The sequence below is a fragment of the Sceloporus occidentalis genome, unplaced genomic scaffold (assembly GCF_023333645.1).
Source record: "Sceloporus occidentalis isolate IW3139 unplaced genomic scaffold, rSceOcc1.0.p SCAF_2, whole genome shotgun sequence".
In the NCBI taxonomy this organism is placed as follows: Eukaryota; Metazoa; Chordata; class Lepidosauria; order Squamata; family Phrynosomatidae; genus Sceloporus; species Sceloporus occidentalis.
The window spans coordinates 222,368,608-222,390,919 of record NW_028316982.1 but is presented as its reverse complement, the minus strand read 5'-3'; the positions used below and the strand labels follow the sequence as shown (position 1 = coordinate 222,390,919).

Sequence of the window (22,312 nt, the reverse complement as noted above, 5' to 3'; positions counted from 1 at the left end):
CTAAAGTTGAAGGTTGGGAAAGAGGTTCAAAACAGATTCTACAACTGTAAAGTCACTCTTACTGGCAAAAAATTTAATACTACTAGAATGGAACACACAACCCAATAAACACCACACAAAAACTAAAATCATGAGAGAGTGGAATCATTAAGAGTGGTGTAGAAAATATATAATACTGGGGGGGTTGGGAGATAGGATTAAGACTAGGCACAGTACATTTTAAATTGTGTTGGTGAGCCAGATATCACAGGACCAGGAAGAAAATTCTAGCATGCGGTGGTTCCAGGATACTCTATTCCAATGATTCCCAAACTCTGGCCTTCCAGGTATTTTAGACTTCAGCTCTCAGAATCCCAAGAGATGGCTGAGACTTCTGTGAGCTGAAGTCCAAAACACTTGGAGGACCAGAGTTTGGGAATCACTGCTCCATTCCGCTGCTCCTACTTTTCTGTCTCTCCTGCAACTTTCAAGCATCAGTCCCCATTCTGCGTCAATGAGCATAATCAATCTTCATTGCACTATTTTTTATTTGTTTAGCACTTGGGGTTTTTTCCTCTCAATATCTTCCACGTCAAGCTTGCTTATGATTTCCCTCTTGTGTACAGGTGATGCTGTGGACCACCACTCACCTCTGAACTTTTGAAAAAGAAAGTAATTACTGTATATACTCATATATAAGTCTAGAAATTTAGGTAAAAAAACGACCCAAAAAACCTGAGTCGACTTATCCAGGGGTCAATGTAAGTACTGTATCTTAATTCTTATTTTAAAGGAGTATCATCCCCTGGTAAAAGGCAAGAGTATAATTTGTCATGGAAGAACCAACCCCTCTCTGTTCTCTTATCCATCCAGCGATAAGAGTGAGCACAAACATTGTGGCTGGAATTTTGTAGGTTCTTTGACATTGTTTTAGATTGCTTTATCCTTTTAATTCTTTGCTATATGCCCCTATGTTTTGCAATTGACTTATCCACGGGTCATATCAAAATCCATAATTTTTGCCCCCAAAACTGCCCTTGACTTATACATGAGGTCGACTTATAGTCGAGTATATATGGTAATATAACTTTTAAAAGCTCAAAGCATTTCACACACATGATATAAACCAGTGGCTCATATCCCAAGTTTGTCTTCTGTAAATGGAACAAAATCTCTGTTCACTTTGATCCAGTGGAGGCTCTTGCCGATGGAAGGAGAGAATTTCTGTCAATTCCCTCTCCCCCATACAACTTTCCATGCTATTTCTCACACTGTTTCAGAGGGTGTCCCAATGCTAGAGCACCCATTCTGGGAGTGCAAAGCTTCCACACCCTCAATTTCTGAAAAAAACAACTATCCAGTAAGCAAACTTTGTTCATGAAATTTAAGCCACCATTATTCCCCCTCCCTATATCAGAAATGGGGAGGTTTCCTTACATGGGCATGCAACTTCTGTAAGGTCATCTGCTGAGGTTGTGGCAAAAGCAAATTTTCAATTCCAAAATTTTGAATTATGAATCAGAAGGGAATTCTGATTCACAATTCAGTTTCATGCCACTGTATTACACCAGTTCCCATCACTGCAACTGCATCTGTACACTCTTATTATTGACATCATTATCATTTATCATTAATATTGCTAAAAACACACACACTAATTTTCACCAAAGCTACACACACAAGAGGATTCTGTGATTCCTACTTTATGACAATATTTTACTGGTCGTATAATCATACCAAAGCACTAGGCAGACATTCCTCCATTACACACATTTGACAACTTATCTATGTTTCTATGAAAAACCTGTTTTCTACCTTTGTCTCTTAAGTTCCCTTTATTAGCATCTTTAAATCTATACTGTTCACCACACCAACATGTTTGGCACTTCTTTTACATTTCTTGACCCTTCCTTGCTTGCTTCCCTCTTCTATATATGTGCACAAAGGCTTAACTCCATGCATCTGCTAAAATAGTCCATGAAAGCTCATTTTAGAAATATTTTTTTTACCAGTTACTCTCACAAGAGCTGCTGGAATCCTTTATGCCCTTTTAAGAAATGATATATTTTTAAAATACATTTTACGTATGAAACAGAAATATGTATCATTTGGGCCAATATTCAGTGTTCAAAGATTATTAAAGCTGAGCCAGTGTCAGAACAATTTAGAGAAAAATGCCACTGTGTTTGAAAATGGCAATGATTATCACCATTTTACAGACGCAAAAACAGGTTCAGATATGGTGCCTATTTAATATTGCATATTCAGTTTATGGTTGAGCTCTATCTGGAGGAAGTGAGGTATATACATGCTAAGTCTTGTCCATAAGAATTAAATTTTTTAAAGCTCTTCCAACAAAGACCTTTACACTTATTTTTAATGTCCATGGACTAACAAAAAGGCATTGTATTTCTGCTCAGCAGATAATAAATTGACTTGGTAGTCCATATGGCAGTTTACAGTGACCACTGTGGGCTTACATACAATATATAGTCAGCCCTTCTTATACACAGATTTTTTATACACTGATTCAAGCATTCATGGTTTGAAAATGTTCCAAAAAATATAAATTTCAAATATCAAACTTTGATTTTTCATTTTTTATAAGGGACACCATTTTGCTATGTCATTATATTTAATGGGACTTGAACATGCATGGATTTTGTTACACACAGGAGATCTTGGAACCAAACCCCAGCGTATAACAAGAGTCCACTGTATTAAAGCTTTCCGCCTTTGGATCTGAGATCATGAAAACTTGGAAGTCCTTTAAAAAAACATAATTCTGGATACAACTGATCCAATAACAACTAAATATCTGGTCTTCATAATGCTAACAGCAAGAACGTTTCTGCTGAAGCAAGATAAATAAAAGAATCATGAAGCTTATATAGATTCTTACCTGTGACTGCCAGACTAGTTACAGCTGCACTGGTTACAGGGAGCACGGGGTTGACAGTCAGGGTAGTAGCTGCACTGCTTGTCACAAGGCTTGGTGTGGTTGCCACCTAGAGGCCAGAATGGAACAGCAAGGTTCTTTAGAAAAACACCACATGTCACCTTTTTCTTTTCTAGCAAGAGATACAAAAGATGCCAAAAACAGAGCTTCACAGCCAGATGAAACTTGGGATAATATTATTATCACTTCTGTCAAGGACAACATTAAATCCATCCTGCATGAAAACTAAACTAAGGCAATCAGGCTTCATAGCTAAGGGTGAATAAGTGAGGTATTAATTAAGCAAGGCATAGACTGTTGCTTGAACATGACAGAAGGTTTCAGTGGTGAGCCTCAGTTGTTTATCATGAATGAAGCACTAATGTTAAACTTCAGAGCTGGAATCTTGTTCTGTATTTTCAATATCATAAATTGCACTTACAATGCTGTAATTGTTTGACTACACATTTACAGCCATTGTAACAGTGTAACATCCAAGAATGCCCCCCCAACCCACCTTATGAACCAGGCAGCACCACTAATACAGGAATTTCCAAGGCACTTGGGAGAAGGACTCCGAGCAAAGAAAGAGGCCACCTCTCTCCCTGCAGTGAAGTGTGTTCTGAAAAGCAATTGCAATAGGACCCCATAAAGGACTCATGGTTGCCTCTTGATAAGCACTCTGCTGTCAGGTGAGAGATGGATACTGCTCCACTGCTTATTGCCTTGGTCCTCCCTATGTTAGTGGTGCTGTTTGGCTTTTAAGGAGGGTTTTTTTTTGTGGGGGAGAGGTTGTATCAGGAGAGGTAGCTATGACAACAGAGCTCTGTTATTGTAGCTGTGTCTCTTGATGCAGATTCTTGGCCAGATTAGGAAATTTGCAGAGATAAAAACCAAGGTCAAATTCATTATCAGGATGGTAGGACTACTTTTTCTTCTCTCCACCTGCCATATTTCAAATGGTTTGTAATTCTTACCAGTGAAGTTGGACAAGGAAACATTGCTTTGATGGGTGAGCTGCTGGTTCCACCACTGCTGGGTGGGTTGATCCTTTTTTCCTTCTGTCGCCGGTTACAGAACCAAACACGGATCACCTCTTTCTCCATGTTTAGCTGGTCAGCTATCATAGTGATCTCTTCCGAGGTAGGCTTTTGGTTCTGACAGAGAAACCATTTAAAGATGGTTAATCTTCTATTTGTTACACAGGAGAAATAAATACAGGACGTTTGAATGATGCATTGTATCAAGTGCACTGTATCAATCAAGTAATACCAGATGAGTAGCTATGAGGTAATTAAATAATATCCTCAAGTGTAAAGATATATCATAAATATCAAGTCACAATAATCCACGCCACAGTATCTCCAATTTCCACCAGTGGTTTGGAAAAATGGACAGTGATGAAAACTGATAGGAAGAAGATCAACTAATCCGAAATGTTGTGTTTGGTATTCTACCCCACAGTATTCTATAGATACCACAGACTGCCAAAAAGACAAACGAGAGAGCAAATAAAGCCTGAATTCTCCCGAGAAGTCAAAACGAGTAAGTTTGGGTTATTGTCTTTGGACACATCATGACACAACATGATTCGCTGGAAAAGAAGATAATGTCTGGTGTCATGGTAGGTAGTGGGAAAAAAGAAAAAGAAAACCATATTACAGATGGATTAACTCAATAAAGGATACCATGTCCCTGAGCCTCTGAAACATGAACAGGGCTGCTGATGACCAGGACACTTGGAGATGCCTCATTCATAGGGTCACCATAAAGTGAGGCTGACTTCAAGGCAAATAATAACAACAAATTAAATGACAAGAGCTACAACATATTCTTTATCGTTTTATGTCATTGTACCATTTCATGCTGGACATTTCTAATATAACACAGTTAAAGCAAAGCACTCTGTTAAACAGAACAACAGATTTACTGACCTCCAGGAAACTCTTCTCTAAGGCCACACGTATGTTGGTCTCTATGCTGGTGCGTTTCTTCCTCCTGCGGTTCAAGCCCTCGATCCCCACCCCTGGGGAATTCAGGGCACTTGGGTTGGAGAGAGCTGAATCAGATGAGAGGTTTTCTGAAAATGGAGTTAATGCAAAGAAGGATAACTAAAACTTGATGTATAAGTAAGAGTTTATATAGGGACTATTTAACCATATTCACTCAGACTACTGCATATACATTCAAAGGTTCTACAGTTTAAAAAGTTTTAATTCTGAATTCCTAGTAGCAGAATTCCACTCATGGTGATAAAGGTGGGTGTGAGAGGTAATTTCTTCCTCTGCTTGATCAAAAACTTTTCTACAAAGAAAAAACACATACATGACCCAAATCTATACGTCCTGTCTAGTAGAAGCATAGTTATGAATGGGTACTCCCATAAACGCACCATAGATTTCCTGCTTAGTTTTTTAAAAAGTAAGAAATGTAGGAAAGTAGGTTTGATTAAACCTCACTACATGTAAACATATTTAATAGAAACCACTAACATTTGATGTGTGCCAACCAATACAATTAACTCCTATATCTTTCAGCATTGCACAGTCTTAAGAATAAAAAGTGTCAGAGTGCGAAAGTGCTTATGACTGAGTTTTGAAAAAGAAGTAGAATTATTTTAAAATGTGCTCCACATATGCCAGCAATGTACAAGAGTCTTTTGAAAAACTGATCAAGTAACAGACATAAACCCTTGCCTTGCATATTTGTCTTGCACTGTGGATTGAAGAGATTGAAAATCTTTGTAGTAATTCTTGCAGAGCCCAATCCCACCTCATGCAAGCATAGATTTTTGAGAGATCTGCTGTGACATATTTGGACAACATCCAAACAGCTATTCACCTGCATCATTGAGCCACTTTTCCAGAAGTGGTTTTAACTTGCACATGTTCTTAAAGCTGAGGTTCAAGGCTTCAAAGCGAGAGATAGTAGTTTGACTGAAATCATTTCCGTAGAGCTTACCCATAGCGAGCCCAACATCACCCTATATGGATTGAAAGAGAATAAATTTTAAACAACACATGCCTTTATAAAACTCCTGCTCTCTTATTTATATATAAAAATTAATCTCATTCAGAAGTTACCAGTAAATAAAGCTGAAATACATCCAAATTTCTTCCAACTTTGTGTTTCTACTGCTGCCTCTCAGTTGAATTAAATTATCCTTATGAATAATATACTTCTAGGGGGTATTTTTAAAACTGCATATGGCAGGCCACCTTATAGTATAGTTAGCAAAAACTAAATAAAAATATTAGCTACAGGCCAGCGAGCAATGGATGCAAGCTGCATGAAAAGAGATTCCACCTCAACATTAGGAGGAACTTCCTGACAGTAAGGGCTGTTCGACAGTGGAACAAACTCCCTCGGAGTGTAGTGGAGTCTCCTTCCCTGGAGGTCTTCAAACAGAGGCTGGACGGCCATCTGTCGGGGATGCTTTGATTTGGATTTCCTGCATGGCAGGGGGTTGGACTGGATGGCCCTTGCAGTCTCTTCCAACTCTATGATTCTATGATACACCATACTGTGTACCTTCAAAGACTCTTTACCTAATTATTAGTAGGTCACTTAGTTTTTAAGTCACCATTTAATCAAGGGATCTGATATACTCTTACTCTGGTAAAATGAGATTGACTGAAATGAAAGAGAATTCCAAAAATCTTCCATTCTCACAGTTATAGGTGAAATAAACTTTGTTTTGAAATACTAAATCATCTTAGCTGATTTGACTTCTGCATGTAGCTAAACACAAGCCTGAAACATTAAGTTCTGTTATAACATATAACAGATCAAAATAATAAAAGCTGATACTTTTATAACATAAGAAGGGGCGTAATATATCAAATATTTCCATGACGTAGGACAAGCATTATCTTTGTACACATTACAAAATAGTCTAATGATACCACTCAAACTATAAAACGCTTCCACAGATATTTATTTTAAGCTGTAAAGCCTCATTTTTAACAAGAAATTATTACTTGAAAATTGAAATGTAATAAGCAATTAGCGTTCTATGTAAACTAAGACCCAGTAATCATTTCCAGAAGACGAAGAATAAATCTCCAAGAGCCTGAAAGTAACCTACTGTGCCACTGGCAAAGAATTCTCTCTCTCTCTCTCTCTCTCTCTCTCTCTCTCTTTCACACACACACACACACACACACACACACACACACAATCTCATTATGAGAATTTAATCTTTATTACTTAGCTTTTCTAATTACTACCCTCTTACATAATTAAGCAATCACAATAATTAAAAAACTAATTATGTATATAAATTGTACAATAGAATGGTTAAGTAAATACTATGCAGTTCAGCATCCTATGAGTAAAAGGTTTTATTATAGAATAGACAAATGATAGAAGACACCCTTCACTTTGGGTGATTCTCTGTCCATAAGTGACATTTTTTACCTTATCTCAACTGAGGAATGATTAGGTTGTAACACAGGACATTCATCCAACATAAATTCAGTTCTTTTTCCCAACAAATGCATACATCTGAGAAAGATGCAGGAGAATTGGCCATACATAAACTCAGCATTAATGAGTTGATTTCCACTGAAGCCTGCTCCAATTATTTTTCTTACGAAAGTTATGAGGCCTCTGTTCTGTGACAGTTTACCGACATCTATGAATTCACACAGCCACATTAAATGGCCATCATAATCCTAAAGTGTTAGGTCACTAATAGAGGTGTGTCAAGTCCTTGTGTCTCAGAAAGTCATCGTCTTAGGTCCCATTTTGGGAGAAAGGTGGGATAAAAATAAAATAAATAAATAATAAATAAATATAAAGTGAGAGAAACTTTAAAAAAGCATCCCCTGATGACTTCAGGGAATGGGCACATTTGAACAACAGTAGACAGCCTTTGAGAAAGCTTGTAAAAGCCCTTTATGTCTAGGGGCCAGAGCAAATCGAACACTTTTGAATTCAGCCTTGAAGAACATGAGAGAACAAGCAAGTTTTTTAGAACTGATGGGAACTGATGAGATATGTTCCCTCTAAGCCATGTTAGTCACCATTCTATTTGCCAAATTCTGAACCAACAAAAGTTTCATGTCTCCAAACATAGCCTTATGCAGTGGTCCATTTTAATTATTCCTCTTCTGGCTGAAATAATAACCAGTAAAAGACATACCATCAACACACTGATCACATACAAATTATTCCTTAACTTTGCTCCTTGGTTTGCAGGCAGATATCAAAAAACACAGGAGGGACACAATACAGCTCTGACAAATCCCCTAGCATAAATCTTTTGTGTGGAGCAACTGTCTCAAAATACCATCATCTGGAACTGCCTTGTTAGGTTGGAAGGGAACTCCCCAAGTGTTTTATCACTCATTTTCAACTCAGATAGAAAAGAGTCTTAGAGAATATTAAACCCTCCTTGATATCAAGGAGAAACAACAAGAGAAAATTTCACCTTGTTTTCCTCATGGCAAAGTTAAGGACAACCCAACACAGATAATTCCAATAGATGCAGATAAAGCTGTTTAATAATAATAATTAATAATTTGTTTTATTTATATACCGCTATTCCAAAGATCATAGTGGTGAATAGAAAGTAAGCTAATTAGCAAGTAAGCTAATTTGCCCCCAACAGTCTGGGTACTCATTTTAGCGACCTCGGAAGGATGCAAGCCTGAGTCAAGCTTGGGCCCTTTTGCTGGTCTTGAACTCGCAACCTTGTGGTTTTGAGTGAATGGCTGCAGTACAGGCATTTAACCACTGCGCCACCAGGGCTTAGATTTTATTATCTAGCTTCATTATTTAGGATTGCCAGTAAGAAGGAATAGGGAGAACAACAACAACAAAAAAAGGTTATGAACAACATCTCTGAAGGATCAACACCTCCTATTTGATCCAGTAGTAAAGTTTTTTGAATGTTTCAGTATGATTTGGAGTTGTAGGCCCTAACCCTCATGAATATGGAGGGAAGACTGTATTCAAATTACTTAACTTGCCTATATCTTCTGTTGGGAAATATAGGAGTGGGTTTTAAAAACAAGAGAGATGGTGTTTACCAGAAATTATTATAAGACCTTGGGAATTAAACCTGATGCTGGTGATCCCCTTTCGAGTAAACATAAGAAACAAGTAAAGATCACTCAATATTTTGATAATAAAGTGAACACTGTTACAACCGAGGAAGAGATTTTAAACCCCAAAGCCCCACACTTGACTGGAAACTGACCTGCAAAGGGGATGTCCAGACACCAATGGATGAGCTCTCGTATGGAAATCTTGTAGCAGGGATGTAGAATGCTGATCAGATGCCTTGCTTGGGACAAATGCAGGCCATTGTTGATAATACCCAATTAAATGATGCAATCCTCAGACAGCTATAGGAATTGGCCCAAGATAAGAGGACAGCAGACCAGAATATGTCTACTGTACAGACAGAGAACCCCAAAGGAGGGAAACTGTCAAAAGAGAGCTGGATTTATTTGCTGATGAAGGAGACTGAAAACATAAAATCCTTCTTAGTTCTGAGTAACAATCTGCTAACAATATTGAAACATAATATAATTACCTCAAATTACTCAAAAACCAAATCAACCATGTGAAGACACGCCCAGCTAAAGATGGTGGCAGATTCGGGTGTGCAACACCCTGGTGAGATCAAACTCTTCTACCCAAAAAGGCTCTGATGCTGAATGTAAAGTTCAAAAAGGGGGAAGTTTAATTTAAAGAACAAAAATAAAGAGTTTTCTCCTCCCCAGCTCTAGATAACTTGAAATAAAAGATACTTTACAGTTTGACTTTCAGCAATTTTCAGGGTGTTATCTCTCTGGGTTTGATCTCCTCACTCAATGGATCTGGTGCAGGGTCTTTCAGCTCCTGATTTCTTTGTCTTCTTTGATGCTGGTAACTAATTTGGCTAACTTGTTCCTGGTAACTAAATCGGCTAACGTGTAAGAAATGCCCTTTCCGGCTGTCTGGGCCTGTTTGCCACCAAAAGACAGCTCTCTGCAAGCTCACAGCAAAGACTGCCTCAAAAATAAAAGCCTCTAGCTAAAACAGAGCATGTTGGGAAGGGGTAAACCAAACCTGGAAAAATGCAGGGGATCCTACAGCTCCTCCCACAACTAATACAATGAACATTTCCTACACTAAAACATACTATGGCCTGAACCAACACAAAAGAAAATGCAGGGGGAGATTCAAACAGTCCTGGTTGGACATCACAAACCAACCAATCCAGAAAACTGAGCATAAGAAAGGCTAGGATGAAAATATCAAGAAATTCCAAGAAGGAGGCTAAAAGCATAAAGAAGGAAAAAAACAATCAAAAACTTAACGACAATACACCACAACACAAATAAATTGTCAAGAAAAGAGCCCAAAATGAAAAACAGACAAAATAATATAGAAACCTCCAAGATGAAAATAATCAAGAAACATACTGGGGGAAAACATACATCTACACTTGGAACTAAATCTGATCTTACCATACACCCAAATCAGACTAGAACAACAGAAACTCAATGTGAGCCGATGATCATACAAGAGCTAAAATAAAAAGTTCTCCGGAGAAGACCATTAATGCCACCAATAAGAAAAAATGGAATTTGATACTAAACCACTAGAAGTTAGTAATGAATAACCACCCTAAACCCAAGAGTTTATTAACCCAGTATGAATGAAAGCAACATCTATTACCTATACTGATCACAATAAACCCATATAAGATAATCATAATGGACATAATGCACGCTGAATACATTTTCTACAACTACATCATCACGGAATAGCGGTCTATAAATAAAACATATTATTATTTATTATTATTACATCCATGCACGTGCAGTGGTTAGCTTTGCTGAACAAGACACAGCCAATATGATTTGGGCTTGCAGGAACACATTGGAAGAGTGTGGAATCTTGGTCTCAAGTTTTTTTGAGAACATCGCCCCTCCACAGGTACTAGTTACTGAAAGCAAATTAATCTGGAAAAGTAAACTATAAATGAAAATGCCCAGCCACAAGCCCTAATTGAGTTTGAAACACCTAAACATATTCCTCCTAGGAGTCTAAACCAAGAAAACTATTTCAAACCGAGAAAATTCCTTTTGATAAGGAAGAAAACATGCTAATGAGTTCTTTCTGTGTTCTGCCTACTGAAGCACAAAATGAAATTATGCTAAGACTAGATCTTTTAAAACCACATTTGCCAAGTCTTCGGCACTGGCAAAAAATAAGATTCCAACTAATCTAAAGGAACATGATGTCACAGATGTTTCTATCTAATCTGAACATGTGGAAACCCCAAAATGGAAAGAACATCAGTGTGGTACAAATGTGGCAGTTACTGTAGAATTCAATCCTACATAAAATGATATTCAGATTAGGAGCACTGAAACTAATTTACCTCCAATAGAAAACTCAAGAGAAAAGGAGCCTCTTACTTGGTTTAGCATGAGATTTTTAGGGGAGAATGCACTGGCATCTCCAGTGACACAACCTTCTCTTCCTCCCTGTCAACTAAATCAAACAAAAAGGGCAATCTCAAATTTCAGCAGACCAAATTCTGATTATGAAGCTATTAAGTACATGGAAGAACCAGAAGAAACCTCTGAAAAGCCCTATCCAATATAACTCAAAAATCAGAAAGCCTTGGATCAGTTAAGTAATACAAAAGGGCAGCCTTTCCAAACAGCAGATCACAAAATTCAAAACAAAGTCCTCCAAACTGAGGTAGTGACACAATACCCTCAGAGGTCTCTTCTGAACCTGCAAGTTCCATCTGTACAAACATGAGGGGGAAAAAGGATAATCAAAAATTACATAAGCAAAAACAATCTTGGCGTTTCTATCATGGAATGTACCTGGCTGGCGCTGCAAAGTGGAGGACCCTAATTTTCTGGACTTTATAACCAGATATGATATCATACTGCTGCAAGAGACCTGGTCAAGAGACGAGTCTGGTTTTGAATGGGTTCTCTGTATGCTCTTTAGATGCAGAACCCAGCCTCCATGGAGGTCGACCTAAAGGAGGCCTAGCTGTGCTGATTTCAACTGGCATTAGGGCAAATATAGTTAGACCAACTTCTTTACTTTGGCTAGTGACAGGTTATCAGCTTCAGATCAATCAGTTTACTGATAGTTAATGTGTACCTTCCTCCATCGAGACATCAACAACCGACCAAAATAACTGGTTAAAGTTAGAAGAGGACATCTTTGAATTAATAGCCTTGTACCCCAATTCTTGCATTCTCATTGCAGGAGACTTTAATGCCAGAATAGGCCAAACAGATCAATTGCTGTACTTTCATTTCCAGCAAAATTCTCCAGAACAAGAGGCTGCCCATTCTATACCAATGAGGCAGTCAAAAGATAAGGGGTACAACTATGCTAGCCTTTACTTCAGGGGTAGGCAAACTTTTTGAGCCGGGGGCCGGGTTGCTGTCCCTCAGACAACTGGGGGGCCGAAGCGGCGGTGGAGCTTCCACACTCTGGGGGCGGGGGCGCGTGCTGGGGGTGGACCTTCCACCCTCTGGGGGCGGGGATTTCTCTGCTCCCTTTCCCAACCTCCAGCTGTCTGAGAGACAGCTAAAAGATTGGGAGAGGGGGTGACAGGCACGCGCCTGCTCCTCCTGCCCTTCCATGGCCCCCAGCTGCCTTTCAGAGAACCAGTAAGGGCCCGTGAGGGGCAGGAGCAACAGGCGTGCAGCCCCTGCTCCTGTCCTCAGGGCTGTGCCAGGCCTGAGGTGTCCTCCAAAGGACACCTCAGGGCTGCCAAAGCCCCGCAGGGAGGAGGAGGCGTGTGCCTGCCCTCTCCTCCTTGGCCCCTTCCTTCGGCCGAACAGGCTCCAAGGAGCCCTTTCGGCCAAAGGGGACAGCCGAAACTACTCTCATTGTTAAAGCAGACCTTTTAGCATTGAAAGCACTGAAAATACACAGAAATGCACTTTGGAAAGTCACACTGTCTCACCTTCAGAAAGACTGCATGTCTTCATCTTCCTCCTCCTCCTCCTGCTCCTTCCTTCCTTCCTCCTTCTTCCTCCTCTTCTTCATCCTTCCTCCTCCCTCCCTCCTCCTCCTGCTCCTTCCTTCCTCCTTCTTCCTCCTCTTCTTCATCTTTCCTCCTCCCTCCCTCCCTCCCTCCCTCCTCCTCCTCCTGCTCCTTCCTTCCTCCTTCTTCCTCCTCTTCTTCATCCTTCCTCCTCCCTCCCTCCCTCCTCCTCCTGCTCCTTCCTTCCTCCCTCCTCCTCCTCCTCCTCTTCCCCTGCGGACCCCCGCCTCCTTCTCCCCAGGCCTGCAGCCCCAGGGCTTCCCCCCGCCTCTCTGGGAGGGCAGAGGCCGTCCCAGGGGGTGGGGGACGGAGCGCTCCGGAGGCCCCAGCGCTTCCCCCACCTCCCTGGGAGGGCAGAGGCCATCCCAGGGGGTGGGGGAAGGAGCGCTCCGGAGGCCCCAGCACTTCCCCCGCCTCCCTGGGAGGGCAGAGGCCGTCCCAGGGGGCGGGGGAAGGAGTGCTCCGGTGGCGGCAATTGGTGGCAGGGCCGGCCAGGGGCCGCTCCTACGGTGCCCGTGGGCCAGATCCGGCCCGTGGGCTGTAGGTTGCCGATGCCTGCTTTACTTAATGCAACTGGTAAACAGATTTGATTTAACCATCTTAAAAGGGAGCGTGGAAGGCCTGGAGACTATACTTTTCTATCTGGAATAGCAGCTTCTACAATAGACTATTTTTAAGCCTCACACAATTTGCTAAATGCTATACCCAGCCGTAAGGTGAGCAAACGCCTTTAGAGTGACCATCTACCTCTGGTGCTAAGACTCAATGTTGCCACTCAGAACATTTATATAGAGTGTACACAGATGCTAAACCTAGATGATGAAAAAAGATTTAAACAAGTAAAATGGTAAAATAAATTAAGCCAAACTATAACAGCAATATTGTACTCTGAAAGCAGTCTCCAGCAACGAGAAGCACTGATAACTGCAGATACACCTACATCAGTTTGTTTCAAGAAATAATTTCGAACCTGAAACCTAATATTACACCAAAATCCTACACCAAAAAATCTAGGTGCTGGTTTGATCATGAATGTGTTGCCATGAAAAAAATCCTTAATAAAACAGTATCAGCAATATAGAGAACAAAATTTGCCAATATTACCTCCTGAATGGTTCATGTTAAAAAAGTGTTACAAAAACCTAATTAAAGTTTATAAAATCAGGATACAAGATCTTCATGGCAAATGTTAATAAATGCATCAAGAATGAAAGACTGCACCTTTTGGCAAGTTGTCTCGAATGCCTAGCCAAAAACAATACCAAATGTGGATTATTTTATTTCTCCAAACTTTTGGGAAACATACTTCAGCAGCATCTTTGCATCAGGAGAAATCTATCAACTATTATCTGGGTCTGACACAAGCAATTTACCAAAGCGGCCCCTAGTTTCTTCTAAAGAAATTTGATTCCTGATCTCTAAATTAAAACCAGGCAAAGCTCCTGGGGTGACACTATACCCCCAGAGCTACTAAAACAAATATAGACTGGTGGGCCCCCATACAAGCAAGTCCGTTTATATGTATTGACCACACGACACACATCTCTGAGGATTGGAGTCTAGCTATTATCATTCCAATTTATAAAAAAGGTGAAAGATTTGACCCGGCAAACTACAGACCAGTCAGTTTGCTGAGTATAATCAATAAACTATATGCCTCTCACCTACATGAAAAAGTGCTAGATTGCTCAGAACAAGAAAATATTCTTGCAGATGAGCAAGCCGGGTTCAGAACAGGGTGAGGCACAGTTGATCAGTGTCTGCTCCTGCAACATCTTTCTGAAAAGTATGCAGCAATCAATGAAGGTGTCCATGTGATTTCAAGCAAGCCTTTGACTCAGTCTCTAGAGAAAAGCTATGGAAAAAATTTGAGGCTTCTAACATCAACAAGAAATTGGTGATACTCATGCAGAAACTCTATGAAAATACTTTTCTAAAAGTTCTATGCAGTCTTGCTGGCTATTTAACAGGACAAATACCCACCTATGTTGGAGTAAGACAGGGTTGTATTTTAGCCCCCATCTTGTTCAATTTCTACATTAATTCCCTAGCTCAGTATTTGAAACCAATAAACTCACACCCTTCTAGATTGGCAAATAGATTGCTGTCTGTGCTCTTATATGCAGACGATGCAGTGCTTCTGTAACAGTCAAGAATAGGCTTGAGACATCTTCTAAGTGCTATAGCCTCCTATTGTAAAGATGAACTTCCTTAGAGGTCTTCAAACAGAGGCCACCTGTCAGGGATGCTTTGATTGTCATTTCCTGCATGGCAGGGGATTGGACTGGATGGCCCTTGCGGTCTCTTCCAACTCTATGATTCTATGAACTGTTGACAATAAATTACAACAAAACTAAGGTCCTGATATTTAACAAGAAAAAGGCCAAGCATCAATGGCAGATTGATGGGTATCTAATAGAACAGGTTATTGCCTATAAATACTTAGGCATAATCTTTCAATCAACAGGCTCATGGAAACTGCAAACGAAGTATCCATTACAAGCGCTCAACGAAGCACCAGAGCACTCCTCTCTTTCTTCTATACTAAAGGTGGCCAATACATCCCTGCTGTAATCCAAGTTTTTGTCTCCACAGTAATTTCACAGATTTTGTGTGGCTGTCAGATATATACAATTGATGACTATAATCCTCTTGAAGTTGTACAGACAAAATTTTAAAGAGCAATTTCAGGAATTCCTTCTTGTGTGGTGAATGCAATCCTATGGTTTGAGACAGGGCAAATTAGTTTGGAGGCACGAGTGCTGCTCCATACAGTGAATTTTTGTCTCAAGCTGACTTTCATTCCTGTGGACCTTGCTCCTCTAACTCTGACAGATGCACTTCAGTCCAAATGGAAAAAGACACTGTCAACAAAATTGCAAAATCTGGGACTTCTGGCTAATGTCCTTCAGACTATGCGGTACATCTACATTTACATTTACTATGTTAAATAATATGTCAAATCTATCAGTCCCCAAATACAGAAGAGCTTTTATGTTAGCCAGACTAAATGTTCTACCATCTGCACTCCTGGAGGGCAGATACGATAAGATCCCTGTTCATGAGCCTTGTAACAGAGGAAGTGTGGAAACTGTTACCTATGTATTATTTCAATGTCCCTTTTACCATAATTCCTGTTAAGATCTGATTACTCCAATTCTTTTAAGAAAACCAGGGAAATCCGAAGCTTTTAATTTAGAATATTTATTATCAGACTGTATCACATACAATGTAGCACAATTTTGTGCATTTGCTATCATTTGCTGGAAATGTATAATAAACCAAGGTTAGCAGATCTTGTTGAGATATGTCTGCTAGTAAGTCATCAGGCTTTTTATTACTTGTTTGAACGTGATTGCTCTTTTGCTATTTTATCTGAATCCATTCTTACAGCAGTGTAAATGTAATTATTTCAATCTGCTAAATTTGCAAAATTTTATCCCTGTTTTTTAAACCAGAGCAGCTTGTTATATTAGCTTGTTTAAATGAGAGTAGCTTTTTATTTTATGTGTCATTTTAATTTGATTTACTGGTCTTTGACTGTAATAAAATTAATGAATGAATACTTCTCTTCAGCAAGGTATAGTCCCAACCTGTGGGGGGGGGGGGGGGAGGAGGGAGGAAGAGTGGCAGCTGTGATGGGCAGGGTAAGAGGAGGAGAAGGAAGGAAGAGTGGCGGTGGTGACTGTGAGGTTCAGAGGAGGAGGAAGAGGAGGAGGAGTGGCAGTAGTGGGAGGGGGTGGAAGAGGAGGCGGGAGAAGGAAGAACCAGAGAAGGAGGAATGAAGGCAGCCGCCCGTTGTGATTGGGTGGGCTTCGGGGGGGGGGGCTGAGTGGCAAAGTCTCACAGTCACCAACGGTGGCCACACCACCAGAGGACAATGGGCCTTGAGCATCTGTAGATTTTGGTTTCTAAGGGGGATCTGGAACAGATTCCCCGCAGATACTGAGGGCCCACTGTACTGTGTTTCTATTGGACTGTCATTTTAATTACAATGGAAGTTTATTTCATTTCTGTGTAAAAGGGGGGAATATAAATCAAATAAACATAAATAAATAAATAAATAATCTAATGTGAGCTTTTTTGTACTTTAGAAAATACACACATTCTTTTTTAGAAAAAAAGATTACTGATCTAGTAAGGTGATGTTGTTTGAGACTGTATCATTATTTTATTGATACAAAATTAGGGATGGAGTAGAATGCGGGCACATCCATTATAGACAGATAAGTGTGTCTGTATGTTCATTGTATCAGTTCAATTTCAGACTCCAAGAGAAAGCTGTACATATTCTGAAAGCGACAGTGCTTTTTAACAAGAATGAGGCTTTCTACCCTCACTGTTTCAATAAAGTAGCAGAAAAGGGAAAGGGTAGTTACAAAAGTCCATGGGCTCCAGAATGACACAATCTATACAGGCCTCTGACACTGCTGCTGATACATGCAACATGTGCTATTATTTATATCTTCATTCCTTTGTCGTCCAAAGAATCTCACATCAATTAACAAAAGGGAGAGACAGATCCTGTCTTACAATATAAAAAGATAAGACACTCAGAGGAAGGGGAGTGAATGGAAAATTTAGTGGATGGGTATCAGCTTGACAATGCTGCAATAAAAAAATTGTTGTACATAGGTATTGGCATCTGGTTGCAATCAGCTGGACTTCCCTTATTGCTGTGCTTACTTGAATAGTGGTGTTGCACCTAACAGCTCTTGTTCTTTTGATGGATGGCAGGGGTCAGAGTGTGGTCCTCTTGCTTCTGCAGTTTCAAAGCAATTGGGAATTGAAATCAATTGGGAATTGATCAGGAGGGATTTAAGCTGAGTTATGCGGGGGAGAGAGAGATAGTACTTTGGAAGGCAGGAGTTCATCAAGGGCTGGAGATAATAGTCAAACAGTTATAGAGGGAACAAGGCAAACAGTGCAGAGACCCAGCAGTGGGAGGGAGAAAACTTTACACAGGCAGCTAGGAGGGAGAAGTCATGGTCTCCAGTGTCTCTATACTAATGCACAGAGCATGGGAAATATGTAAGATGAACTTGAACTCCTAGCACAACAAAACGAATACAATATAATAGGCATCACTGAAACCTGGTGGGATGAGTCTCATGATTGGAATGTAGTAATAGAGGGGTATAATCTTTGTAAGAGAAATAGGCCAAACAGGAAAGGAGGAGGTGTACCATTATATGTCAGGATGTCTACATCTGTGAAGTGATCCAGGACTTAAATCCTGGAAGCCAGGTGGAGAGCATCTGGATAAAAATTAAAAGGAAGGGAAACAATAGGGATGTTATTGTGGGAGCCTACTACATACCCCCAAGTCAGACTGAGGAACTGAATGATGCTTTTCTAGAACAGATGATCACATACTCAGAAAGGAGAGTGTAGTAGATCTGATCCTAACCAACAGGGATGATTAATGGGGTGCAAGTGGTGGGATCCTTAGGTGGGAGTGACAGTGTTCTCTTGGAGTTTGTTATACAGTGGAAAGAAGAAGCCAGGCATAGTCAGACACACATTCTTGACTTTAGGAGAGCTGATTTAGAGAAATACTGGGGTTAATCCCATGTTTAGGAATGGTAAAAGAGAAGGGAGTTCAGGATGGATGGGAGTTTCTCAAAAGGGAGATACTGAAGACACAGTCTCAAGAAACAGGGATGGATGACTAAGGAACTTTCAACTGAGCTAAGTTTTAAAAGGGGCATGTATAAGAAATGGAAAAAGGGGGAAATAACCAAGGAGGAATTCAAGCAAATAGGTAGCACATGTAAGGAGAAAATCAGAAAAGCTAGAGCACAGAATGAGCTCAGGCTTGATAGAGAGGTTAAGAACAATAAAATGGGTTTTTGGGGGGTATGTCTGTAGCAAAAGGAAAATGAAGGAAATGGTAGGGCCACTGTGTGGAGAAGATTTTGAAATGCTAAAAGGGGACAGAGAAAAGGCAGAATTGCTCAACACCTTCTTTGCCGCAGTGTTCCCAGAAAAGGGTGCTCAACCTGAGGAAAATGGAGCAGAGGACACAATAGCAGAAATGCAGTACAGTATAAGTAAAGAGAAAGTACAAGAGTATCTAGTCAATCTAAATGAATTTAAGTCTTTGGGGTATTAAAAGAATTGGCAAATGTAATCCCAGAGCCATTGGCAATAATTTTTGAGAACTTCTGGAGAACAGGAGTAGTCCCAGCAGAATAGAGAAGGGCAAACAGTGTCTTCATCTTCAAAATGGGGAAAAAAGAGGATCCCAACAATTATCATCCAATTAGTTTGACATCAATACCAGGAAAGATTCTAGAGCAGATCATTAAACAGAGAGTTTGTGAACATTTAGAATGTAATGCCATTATCACAAAAAGTCAACATGGCTTTCTGAGAAACAAGTCATGCTAGACTAATCTGATCTCAAAGATACAGCCGTGTTAGTCTGCAGAATCAGTACTTAGAGAGTTCTTGTAGCACCTTTGAGACTAACTGAAAGAAAGAAATTGGCAGCATGAGCTTTCGTCGACTTCAGTCTACTTCTTCAGATGCATTTGGTTTTTTGATAAAATTACTAGCTTGGTAAACAAAGAGAATGCTGTAGATACAGCATATCACAATTTCAATAAGGCCTTTGACAAAGTTCTCCATGACATTCTTGCAAACAAGTTTGTAAAATATGAGTTAGACAAGGCAACTATTACATGGATTTGTAATTGCTTGACCGGCTGAACCCAAAGGGTGCTGAGGAATGGCTCTTCTTCATCCTGGGAAAGAAGTGACCAGTGGGGTGCCACAAGGTTCTGTACTGGGCCCAGTGCTATTCAACATCTTTATCAATAACTTGGATGAAGGAATAGAAGGCATGCTTGTGCAATCTGCAGATGACATCAAATCAGGAGGAGTAGCTAATACCCCAGAGGACAGGATTAATAATGATTAAAATTCAAGAAGACCTGAATATATCAGAAAGCTGGGCCAAAGCTAACAAAATGAATTTCAACACAGAGAAATGTAAGGTACTGCACTTAGGGTGGAAAAATTAAATGCTTATTGAGACTATGTTTGAAAGGGGAGTCCTAGTAGACCACAAGTTGAACATGAGTCAACAGTGTGATGCACCAGCTAGAAAGGCCAATGTGATTCTAAGCTGCATCAATAGAAGTACAGTGTCTAGATCAAGGGAAGTAATAGTGGCACTCTATTCTGCTTTGGTCAGGCCTCACCTAAAATACTGTGTCCAGTTCTGGGCACCACAATTCAGAAAGGATGTTGAAAAGCTGGAGCATGTCCAGTGGAGGGAGACCAAAATGGTGAAGGGTCTGGAAACCAGGTCCTAGGAGGAGAGACTTATCAAGCTGGCTTTGTTTACCCTGGAGAAGAGAAGGTTAAAATGTGATATGATAGACCTGTTTGAGTATTTGAAAGGATGTCACACTGAGGATAGAGCAAGCCTGATTTCTGCTGCTCCAGAGACTAGAACACGGAACAATGGATGCAAGATACAGGAAAAGAGATTCCACCTCAACATCAGGAGGAACATCTTCTGTAAGAGCTGTTCAACGGTGGAACACACTCCCTCAGAGTGTGGTGGAGTCTCCTTCCTTGGAAGTCTTCAAACAGAGGCTGGATGGCCATCTGTTGGAGATGCTTTAACTTTGATTTCCTGCATGGCAGGGAGTTGGACTGGATGGCTCTTGTGGTCTCTTCCAACTCTATGATTCTATGAAATCAAGTTAATTTGTGGATGTGGATCAACAGATTTCCTGAGCTGCTCCATCTTCTGGGCAATGGGTAAGGCCAAGTTGGTTTTACTATTGCTATAAGGTTTTTCCTGGAAGGCGGGCGATGCATTCTCCCAGTGATCTTAATCCACTGGCCAGTGGTTAAACAAGAGTGTGTTTTTCTTCTGATGTGCAGGTACAGAGCAACTAGTAGTCAGACCTGTGTAGTCAGACCCGTGTGCAAATTCTATCAAGAAGGTCCAAAGTTCTCTGACATTGGACGTTATCAGACAAGGGAAATTGGAAGTATAATTCAATGGCAATCCAAATGCAATCATGGGGTTTAACGTTATTGCATGATAGATACAACAGGCAGTTTCGGGCAATGGGAGGTCAGTCCAAACGCAATCATGGGGTTTCATGTTATTGCGTGAGAGGTGATCACATGCTATTTTGGGCAATGGAAAGCTATTTTCTGGCAATGGGAAGTCAGTTTGAATTCAATTCGAATTCACGTAAATTCGCTGAACTAGCGAATTCATGTGAATGCGTTCTGGCCCCACTTTCTTTTCATTCAAAATTAAGAGAAATTCCTCTCATGTGATAAACTCCACTGCTTCTTCTCTGGTCAATGGGTGGGATCAGGTTGGTGTTTCTCTAGCTACATGTTCTTTCTGGGGGCCAGAATATGTAAGCACCAGGTGGTCCTAGGTCCAATGGTTAGTGGCAGAGTCTGGAGTGTGTTTCCCTTCTAGTCCAATACTCCAAATAAATAAATAAACAGTCCACAGATCCAGCGTACATCTAGAGAACCTAGGTATTATCACAAGAGGTTCATCACAACAGCTTCATCATTATAATCAGGTTCAGATTCCTTTTCCCTGGCCACCCAAAATGTTTTGTCTTAAAAAAGGATTTTTAAGCAAACTTAGAGTATTAATTTGAGCATCAATTTTAGAGGATACAAACTTATAAGATGTCTCTGTATGTCTGCCTGTTACTTCTTAAAATAGAAACCAGAAAATCCCTGCACAGACAGACAAACCTGTGTAAGAAATAATTCCTAAATGTGAAATATTAGAATACTCCTTTTCTTCCAGATGTGAACACTGGTCACTGTATCTCTTCTAGGGAAGTCTTAAGTGTTCAGTCTTACCTGAGTGAATCCAAGTTTGATCCGTCTTTGTTTGAATGTCTTGGCAAACTGCTCAAGCTCCTCAAGATCACTGGGCTCTTCCAAGCTGGGAGTATCAATTCGCTTTGGTGTTGACTGGTTCTGTGGAAGTGACTGAATAGGGGTCGCTGCTATTGTGCGTGTTGGGGTTGCTGGCTATTAAGACATATTAGAAAGCAAGAAAGGAGGAAGATGACAAATGTCAAGCATTGTTTTACTTCATCAAAATAAGTTAAAAAAGCTAAAATGTTTTCAAATATAAAGAATTCACAGAGTATAAAATGGACATTCTAATTAAAGATCAGTAATGAATACTGGGTCTTCCAACTCTACGATTCTATGATTCTACTTGCTCATGCAAGTAGTATATTTTCTTTACAATTGTTCATTTCTAAAATAGTTATCAACAACCTACAGAGTATTCTGAAAAGGATTTTTTAAAAATACTAAGGCAACAAATTCTATATGAATTTCTTAGCCATTTTTGC

At 40.1% G+C, this 22,312-nt stretch overlaps 1 protein-coding gene across 3 annotated transcripts in view; it reads right to left on the bottom strand.

Moving 5' to 3' along the window:
* POU2F1 (POU class 2 homeobox 1) overlaps positions 1-22,312 on the bottom strand; it is a 141,539-nt gene that overhangs the window by 25,944 nt on the left and 93,283 nt on the right. For all 3 annotated transcript variants that reach the window (XR_016280233.1, XM_089512248.1, XM_089512249.1), the window contains 5 exons: positions 21,807-21,980; positions 5,759-5,900; positions 4,852-4,997; positions 3,895-4,074; positions 2,882-2,987 (listed from right to left, as the gene is read on the bottom strand). Coding sequence is in view for 2 of the 3 variants with exons in the window: in XM_089512248.1 (XP_089368374.1) it covers positions 2,882-2,987; positions 3,895-4,074; positions 4,852-4,997; positions 5,759-5,900; positions 21,807-21,980 (748 nt within the window). In the remaining variant the exon portion in view is untranslated. The remainder of the gene's footprint in view (positions 1-2,881; positions 2,988-3,894; positions 4,075-4,851; positions 4,998-5,758; positions 5,901-21,806; positions 21,981-22,312) is intronic.